The sequence below is a fragment of the Strix aluco genome, chromosome Z (assembly GCF_031877795.1).
Source record: "Strix aluco isolate bStrAlu1 chromosome Z, bStrAlu1.hap1, whole genome shotgun sequence".
In the NCBI taxonomy this organism is placed as follows: domain Eukaryota; kingdom Metazoa; phylum Chordata; class Aves; order Strigiformes; family Strigidae; genus Strix; species Strix aluco.
Genome location: NC_133971.1, coordinates 72,480,974 through 72,490,591, shown reverse-complemented (window position 1 = coordinate 72,490,591; position 9,618 = coordinate 72,480,974). Strand labels below are relative to the sequence as shown.

General features: G+C 35.6%; 1 protein-coding gene across 1 annotated transcript in view; it reads right to left on the bottom strand.

The window, feature by feature from the left end:
• Window positions 1–308: 308 nt before the first annotated feature.
• RASEF (RAS and EF-hand domain containing) overlaps window positions 309–9,618 on the bottom strand; it is a 32,204-nt gene continuing 22,894 nt past the window's right edge. Inside the window, exons 11-17 of the mRNA XM_074812086.1 lie at window positions 9,378–9,515; window positions 9,142–9,289; window positions 8,080–8,161; window positions 6,071–6,185; window positions 5,078–5,197; window positions 3,425–3,501; window positions 309–1,434 (exon numbers count right to left, since the gene is read on the bottom strand). Coding sequence (XP_074668187.1) covers window positions 1,326–1,434; window positions 3,425–3,501; window positions 5,078–5,197; window positions 6,071–6,185; window positions 8,080–8,161; window positions 9,142–9,289; window positions 9,378–9,515 — 789 coding nt within the window. The 3' untranslated portion in view covers window positions 309–1,325. The remainder of the gene's footprint in view (window positions 1,435–3,424; window positions 3,502–5,077; window positions 5,198–6,070; window positions 6,186–8,079; window positions 8,162–9,141; window positions 9,290–9,377; window positions 9,516–9,618) is intronic.

Sequence of the window (9,618 nt, the reverse complement as noted above, 5' to 3'; positions counted from 1 at the left end):
GGGTTGATCTACTGAGCTAGGTTTCAGCCTGGAGATGTTTTTTTAACATATACAGAAAAGATAGAAACGGTTTGCTGGCTGTGAAGGGGACCTATCCAATTCCAATCAAAATTAGTGAAAGCTGAGAAGAATTGTATCATGATTGTTAACTGTAAAAATACCTACAGTTTTTAATGCACTATAGGACTGTTGGGAACTATTATAAGCAATAATAACTCAGATTTTAGAGATGCTGACTCCAAAAGCTACCACCAACTGGTCAGTTTATCAGAATTTTCCTAAAATCAGGCAAAGGTGGCTGCTGTTCATTTCAGGGACTTCTTTTAATGGAACAGTTTATACAGATGTTTGTGCATTTGTAGCAATTCTTTCACCTGCAGGTTTAAAACTTCAAAAATGCATAAAGAATATTCATTAAAACAGACTTCTCTGTACTATTACAATCCATCAATTCTTGTCTGAATGGAACCCATTTGAAAAACAAAGGAAAAATTACAACCCATATCTCTATGTAATACTAACAATGATCTAGTCTAAACAAACAGGCTATTGGATCATTAATTCATCTCAGTAATCCTACATATCACAGGTATTATAGTCTCTCTGGAATTTTGAATGGTAATGGTTCATGCAAATGTTCCTTTCACTTCTGAGCTGTGTAGGTTCAGATGTAAAGTCTACCTCTCAGTTCTGAATCAAATCCCAACTCCCAAAATTAAATAAATTCTAATCATTAACTTTTATGAAGTTACAACAGAATCCCATGCGCCTGCCACTGTCTCCTCCCAACAGAGATCATTCTGCTTCATACCCTGAACTTAGGGTTTACCTGGATCTAGGCAACCTTTTAATAATTTGGGGTTTTCTTAGGAAATGTTTCATCAACCTATAAAATGCCTTCAAAAAACTACATGAGCAGACATGGGCAAAAAGAGATTAAATTGATTGAAGCTGTAATTGTTTCTTTTCCTATGAGTGATATACATTATCATGTTCTGTATGTAAGAAATATTGAGCCCATAAAGAAACAAGTAGGTACAGAAGATAAAATATATCACAATATTGTATGTAGTGACTACTGTAGCGCTGATTCTGAGTTCACTTTGTTGACTTACATTACTTAAGAAAAGTGAAACCAGAGCCTATAGGGCAATGCAAGTGCACAAATATGAATGAGTAGAAAGTAGTCTGGATTTTTAACATGATGTGCAATTTCTAAAAACACAAATGTATAAATCCACAATAAAAAGAATACATTATTGAAACCCTTCATTATTTTTTTAAAAAATATACAAGTTATTTAAGTCAGGAAAAGTATCTATCACTTAAACATTGCAACAGTTTTTCATGACTGCAGATTTTTTCACAGGTGTCCCAGTCAGGCTGGTTATTGACCTTGTATCAGCTTGATTATCAATTCGTTTTCGCACTTCACTGTAAAAAAACCCAACAAACACAAACAAACAAAAAACCACAATTAATATATTTCTATCACGTTCACTATCCCGTTTCTCCCAGTATATCTTACAGAGCTCACCATCATCTATTGCATGGTTAAAATCGTTTTTTCATGCACAGAATCAACATGTCTCATAAGTCTCCAATTTGGGAATCATATCAGTATTTCTATACAAATCATGGTTAGTGATAGAAATATAATAATTTCTGATATGTAATAACTCCACAATGTTCTGTTTTCCCTTTCCTTTTGATTATTTTTCTTTGTTTCCTTCAGTATATTACCATAGAAACAGAATATGTTCATAGCTGAAAGTACAAAACTAAATAACTGCAATTTCAAGTATAAATTTACTCTCAGAGAAAAACTCACATTGCTGGATGTTTTATTACAAATGCAGACTTAAAAATCATGATTATTACTATCTATTCTTACTATGGGCCCCCTAGAATGCTGAAAGACAGCTCTAAAATTTCTTGCTTTTTTATAATATATATAAAACCAACATATTTTTGATTTATATTTCTATATATATTTTTTATCTATATGTATAAAAATAAAATAAGTTAAGTCCTCATATTAGTACAATAAATTAATGACGTTTCTCTCAGAACACTGTGTAATTCAACATAATGGTAATGAAATGTTCATTTAGATATTTTTATTTCAAAATGAAATGCTTCTTTCAAAGAATATAAATTACAAAGACTTGAATAAAGAAATCAAGAAATCACAGGCACCCATTCCAGATCAAGCTTCTGGGTTATGTCTAGACCATTTGAGGATCAATGAACCTTGTGAAGAAAAATATCGGGTTTGTTTTTTTTTTTTTACATTCCAAAAAGAGAGGCTCCAACTGCCAAAACATTTGTTATCCTTGAAACAGTTAAATAAAGTTATCATGTTTAAACATCAGAGATAATTTTCTAACTGATTAATGTTACATAACTGTGCTATGTATGTTCCCTAATTTCATAATCCACTGCTGCATTCATGGCCAGGTTCTTGGAAATGAGTCATTTAACAAATCAGCAATTAACTTCAAATTGACACTGACAGACAAATAAATGCCTGTGTTCTTGCTGCATCTCTGATGGATGCATTTTCCTGTAAATATGGGTGCTCTTGAAGTCCCAAGTTGAAGAAGTAATGATCCTCTCTAGAAAGCCTATATTCTGTATTCAAGTCACATTAATTAATATTATTTTAACAATGAATAATCAAATACTCACCAATGCCAAAAAGTTTGATTATTGCATTAGGCTGCTGCAAAATTCACATGAATATGGTTTGTAATTCTGGCCTTAAGCTCCATGTATTAAACTGAAAAATCAGAAGCTGAGGATTCTTTCATACCGCCAGCCCTTCAAACTTGTATTGTAATCAAGAATGGTTTGGAAAGGTAGTGGAAGTACAGAAGTGTAACATTTGGCTCACACATTATCACAGAAATACCAGATTGCTAAATGGATATAATCAGAATTTCATAAATCATAATTTAGAGAAAGGGACATCAAAGAAAATATGTGGGATTAGAATGGTCAGTCATAAAACTGAATATATATATAATAATATATGTGAAAGAATTAAGAATTAATTATACACAGAACTATATGCATTAGAAATTAATTTAAGAAAGATTTAAGAAAGGAAATCCATGTACCATTAAAAAATGTAATTCATTCACCAAACAGGTTTTAAAATTGTGAGGTCCATAACTGAGCTCTCATTTAAATATTAATTATTGAGACAGCTTTGTAACATTTCAAGCAAAAACGTTACTTGATTAAACTGAGAATAAATCCTGTTTTACAGTTAACATGACATTCTTTTTTAAATTCTGTTTGTTGAATTTGATGTTGGTGCAATTTTAAATGTACATGTGTGTCCTTGTATGCATATTCACATATAATGTCCTTTTTATAAAATATACTTAGATGTGTTTATTCGAAAACAGAAACATACCGAGCAAGATGAAGAACTGCTTCTACAATATTAGACCCATCTTTAGCACTTGTTTCGCAGAATAGCGCATTATAAGCCTGTGAGTAAAAATAAAATGTTAAGCCAACTAATCTGAGATGGTTCCCATGTGAATACATATATTCAATTACAAATGGTTTCCTCAATAACACAAAGATGACACACATCTAAATAAACACTATTTCTTCTGGTACTCTTCATTCACCAATTTATTCACTTTAGTACTGTGAAAGAAAACAATAATTGATTTTTAATTGTATCTTATATTCAGTATATTCTGAATTAACAAACTGAATAAAAACCACATCATAGGCTTAATGTCCAAACTCAATCTTCTTGTTCACAGACTGCAAAATAGGAAGAGAGAGTTGCTAGGACAGGTTACTAAATCCAGCTTGTTAGCTACTCATAAATTACAGCATCTGGTATTCTAGGTTAACCAGAAATATCATTCCATAAGTAACAGACACGGTATCTGCCACAGTATAATCTATCAATTGTACAAGCACTCAGCAACTCAGGACTAAAGATTCTGCTTTTTTTTCTGCAAAATATGGGATATGTGCATCCCTTATGTCCCCTATAAATATATGCAAAAAACTTGTCTACACTTCTGTTTATAGCTGAGACTTCCTTTTTCCTTTCTGTGGACACAGCAGGAATACAAGACAGTCTCTTGAAGATGAAAATATTCCACTCAAAAGCTGGACAGACACAAGCTACGCAAAAAGCCTCATACGCTCACTTGTGAGCTTTGTATTTTCCCTGGCCATTTCTCTTTGGCAGCAGAAAAACTCAAGTCTCCTAGTCTATCCACTTTTTCACTATAAAGACTGAGAAGACTATCCCATCCAGTAATAAAGTTCAGCTCATTGGACACCAAGACATGATTTAGCCCAGCAAACACCATCAAAAGAGGATAGTTGTCATGAAAAGTATCCACGAATCCTAATTACTTTGAACAAATCATAGAATCATAGAATGGTTTGGGTTGGAAGGGACCTCAAAAATCATCTAGTTCCAACACCCCTGCCATGGTCAGAGACACCTTCTGCTAGACCAGGTTGCTCAAAGCCCCGTCCAACCTGGCCTTGAACACTGCCAGGGAGGGGGCAGCCACAGCTTCTCTGGGCAACCTGTGCCAGTGTCTCACCACCCTCACAGGAAAGAATTTCTTCCTTACATCTAATCTAAATCTACCTTCTTTCAGTTTAAAACTGTTACTCCTTCTCCTATCACTACACTCCCTGATAAAGAGTCCCTCCCCACCTTTCCTGTAGGCCCTCTTTAAGCACTGAAGGCCACTATAAGCTCTCCCCAGAGCCTTCTCTTCTCCAAGACGAACAACCCCAACTCTCTCAGCCTGTCCTCATAAGGAAGGTGCTCCAGCCCCCTGATCATTTTCATGGCCCTCCTCTGGACCCACTTGAGCAGGTCTATGTCCTTCTTACACTGGGGGCCCCAGAGATGGACATGGTACTCCAGGTGGGGTCTCACAAGTGCAGAGTAGAGGGGGAAAATCACTTCCCTCGACCTGCAAGCCACAAATTACCAGGAAATTACTTTTGTTTACTAGTTTCTGACATGGTTTTCACATTAAAGTTCTTAAGACTTGGAGGTAGACTTGGACCTTACCATAGCCAGCTTTTCTCCATAGTTAATAGGCACACATTTTTGCCCTTGTTCTGTAACAGCTTGACGGAGATCTGCTTTGTTCCCCACCATCATAATTGGAATATTATCATGAGTTGCATCCTGGAAAGAGGATTTTACTTCCTTATTGCTAGAACACTCAGAATACAAAGAAGTAACTAGTAACATCACGTCATATTGATTTCCTTCCCACACAAAATAGTCTTGTGCACTATCACAAAAAATGACAAATTACAAAAGTCATGCTGAGAACTCTTCACGAGCTAGTTGGTATTTAAGCAGCCAGCTTAAACATCAGCCTGCAAAGATGTGCTTCCATTCTCATAAGCCTTTCCCAACAAGGAATTTCATATGTTAGGTCAATCTAATGGAAACAGTTACTGTATCCAAATGCTATATGACAAAATTACTATGGGAAAAGTGACCAGCTCCTATACCATGATTAAAAGAAATGGCTTTCAGAAGATGAATTAAAGATTTTGTGTATCATTTTCCCTCCTATTAAACACATCTGGTATGAGACAAAACCCCTTTTCATTAAATGCAAATTTGTATTCCAACAAACATACAAGAAGTTTGACAAGACAAACAAACAAGAAGTAGAAATAAATACTGAAAATTTCACTTGAACAATAGTTAATTTACAGAGTGTAACATATTGGTTTAAAACGCAAAGACTCCAAGGACTACTCAAGCCATCCACAAGAGGGTATCTGAAATGGGCTCTCAAGCTCATTTCAAAAGGAAGTGAATGGGAAAAGTGTGATTACATTATACCTTTTATATAAAAAGATGCATCAGCTTTAACACTAACTGAATACGTCAGGATACATTTAGGACTTCCATGTAGCTTTTAGCTTTTATTTCTATGACAGACTGCAGTCTGGCTAATTTCAATATTCAAATTTTATAAATAATAAGGTTAACAATGCAGTGAAACATAGTTTTTAAGTTGTATCTACTTAAGGGTCTCACCTCAATCATATCCACCCATTCTCGCACATTAAGAAAGCTTTTTTCACATGTCACGTCATATAGCAGTAAGACGCCATCTGCTCTTCTGAAGTATGATTTAGCAATACTTCGGAATCTTTCAGAAGAAAAAAAGATTTCCATAAGGCCACATTATCAAAAAATAATTCAATTTAACATCATTAAAAACACAGCATTACTTTATTGCACTACTAAGATTACAAGATGAGTTTTCTCATAGTTTCTTTCTTAATCCTCGAAAACTGCTGATGCAAGTCTACAAATGCTCTGTAAGGATTCACAGGATTCTGTCCTAAACAGCAATCAACATTTTTTTTGTATCAAAACAATCTGCAGTGTTTCTATTACAAATAATCTGCTTTGTACTGGACTTTTCATTAGGTGGCAAAGCTTTTTCACTTACATGTAACTTCATGAATTGAATGGGTTACTCTGCTACATTTGAAAAAATATGTGCGAGAGACTGAAATGTCATATGACTATCTCAAAGCTTGCTTGTGTCTGTGCAAACCTCCAAAAGAAGCTGCTGCGGCCTGTGAATTGGTCTGGGGTTATGTTGCCCAGAGAAGTGGGAGTGTATTGAAGGATGCACCCCCCCACTTCTTTACAGTTGCATTGTCCAGACTCTTTAGACAAGCCTCAAAGGGGCAGACTGGTACTGAGCTGGCCCCATCCTGTAGCCATTTGTGGCTCTATTGTGTAGGCCAGAGCCATGCATGCATTGCTAATAAACTGATAAGGGGCAAACGTTCCTGCCCTGAAGCCAGATGCAATAAAACCTGTGGGACCAGAGAAAAAAAAACTAAAGGTGGGCAGATATGCTAATCAGTGGATACAATGAACTTAAAAAGGCAGCAGAAAATTTTGCTCAGTGTGCATCTACCATCGAAGCCAGATCCGTGAGACCCACTACCGAAGAACTGAAGACTGAGGACCAACGGGACGCCACTGGATCCTTGATGGTGACTATTCTTGCAGCCCTATCCTGCATCCTTGCTTTATTTCTGTCTTTTCCTTCCATTCTGTCCTATCGCTACCCCTCTTCACTTTTTTAATAATAAAAACCTGGTTTGGGTATATGGCATTTGACCTCGTTTGTGTCTTAATCTCGCTCCTGGGATCATATCGAAACCTGCCCTGACATTGGATCGGGACAATATGAAATCAATGAACTTATTCCAGGATGAATTCATCAGTTACAGTCATCTTTGCCATTAACATAACACAATCTACCTAACAACCAAGTACAGCAACTAGATATTTACATTATATGCTAAAATATTTTTCACAAATTTATTATGTGGGAGGAGAATGATTGGGCCTCTGACTACCTGCTTCACATAATCACTCATTCAGGCAAAAGTAAACACATAACAGCCCAATACAAATCTTGGTCAACAAACAGCTTAAACTGACTTCCAAGTTGTTAGATTAACCTCTTAATAAGCCCCAAAAGCTGTCAGTAAAGAAGTAATGACTCTTGAGTAAGGATGTTATAGGATTTTGAGGAAACTACACAATAATTTGAAGAACCTTGGATATACTTTCAGCAATCTGTACAACTTTGCCATAAGTCTTTGGGAAGGAGGAAAGGAGAGTGAAGGGAGAGGAATCTGTAAGATAAAGCCTGCTCATTAATAGAGACCTGTAAGGACAAAGAAAGCTAAAGACTAAAAATGGAAGAAACAATATACATCTACTCCACCTTTTTGTATTGCGAGAGATGGACATACAGATTTAATTAATTAATGTTGTTGTGAACCTCAACTATTTCTCTCTGCAGAGAGAAAAGATTACCTCAGGCATCACCAAAGCTAACCAATAAACATTCCACCTGTCTTGGGGTCTCAGCAGAGCAAAATCACATCTGTTTATAGACATTTAAATATGGCTATACTGATTTACTATAGGGCCATCACCCAGATGAAAAAAGGCAAACATCTTTTAGAAACAAAACAACTGAAATTACATAAGTGCAGAGAATTACTAACCTCTCCTGCCCAGCTGTATCCCACAGTTGTAGCACTGTAGGTTCTCCATCTACAATTAGTCTTTTCATTTGAAAATCCACACCTGAACAGAATAATGGGTATAGTCAAATAAAAAAAAAAAATCAATAACCTTAAAAAAACCCACAGAAAATGAAGTTAGGTGCCATATACAGCAATTATTTCAAAATTCATGTCCTTTAATAGATTATGAGATTTCAGTCATTCACATGGCCTTGAACTGCAATAATCCCCCGAACCTATTTAATTTGTCTTTAGAAAAACATTAAAAGAAATATTTTACCCACACATTTTCCCAGAAGCATTCATATAAATTTAGCATTATGACCAGCAAACAAGAAGACCTCTCCTTTATTTTGCTAAACAGTTTTATGGAAGAAGAGAAAATGTTTTATAAAACAGACTATTTCAAATGCCAAGGAGGAAAAAGATAAATTAGAACAAAAATCCTGACTCAGAGGCAATAAAACAAATATATAACTGTGATTTGATTAGAAGACAAAAATTCAGTCTTTGGACTCACTGAGACAAGTTTGTTAGCTGACAGCTATAATAATATACACGATGTCAGAAATCCCTCCAGCTGCATTTAAACCAAAACTTCAATAACACTTTGAAGAAATGGAGACAAAAAATAGTATGAAAAACATCAAAGGATAGTATGAAATACTAAGGAAAGAGGAAAGAGCTGAGAAGACAAGAAAGCAATGAAAAATGTGAAAAAGATCGTATAGACATTCTAACTTCATTATACTGAAACTCCCTTTCCTGGTGTTTTGTGTTGTTCAGGATCTGGCTTTGTAATTTGCACATAGAAACTAAACTAGAGCAGTACCTTATTATCCACTCCAAATGGCAGTTAGGTACTTCTAAGCTTTTGTAGTCCATGATCTCACAACCTAAGAAACTGTGTGTGTATATTCAGGAAACGCTGGCAAACAATCAGGGTTTGCCAGGGTTTCCTGGCCAGAGGATGTTCTTTTCACTCACTTCTGCAGAACAGCAATGAAATTCACTTTAGTATTTTAAGAAGAACAACTATACCCAGGGTTGCACTGGTATTGCCTCGAAATTCATTCCTGCAAAGTCTTGTAAGGAAACTGGATTTTCCCACTGCTGCATCTCCAGCAAGAACAATCTTGTAAGCCTTGTCTGAACTGGGGTATTTCAGAGTACATTCAGTTGCATCTGACTGAAAATAAAAAGAATCCCTCTATTTCAACTCATATTAAAAATATTTTCTATAATCAAACACTTTTTTTCTCCCTACAGAACTGTACCTGAGGGGTGAGAGCAGATATGTGTCTCCTTGTTGAAACAATTGAGCTGCTTCGACTTACTGGTTGTGAGGGCTTCCAGTGTAATACTGTACCGTTGTTATCAGGACTATATGTTTCTTCATCCCTGATCTCTGGAACCTGAAAGTACAAGCTAGTATGTTAGCTCCAGTGAGAAAAAAGTATGTTTCTTTGGAAAGGCACGGCTAAGACTGATTAAAACATTTGACAGTTTGGATTAAAC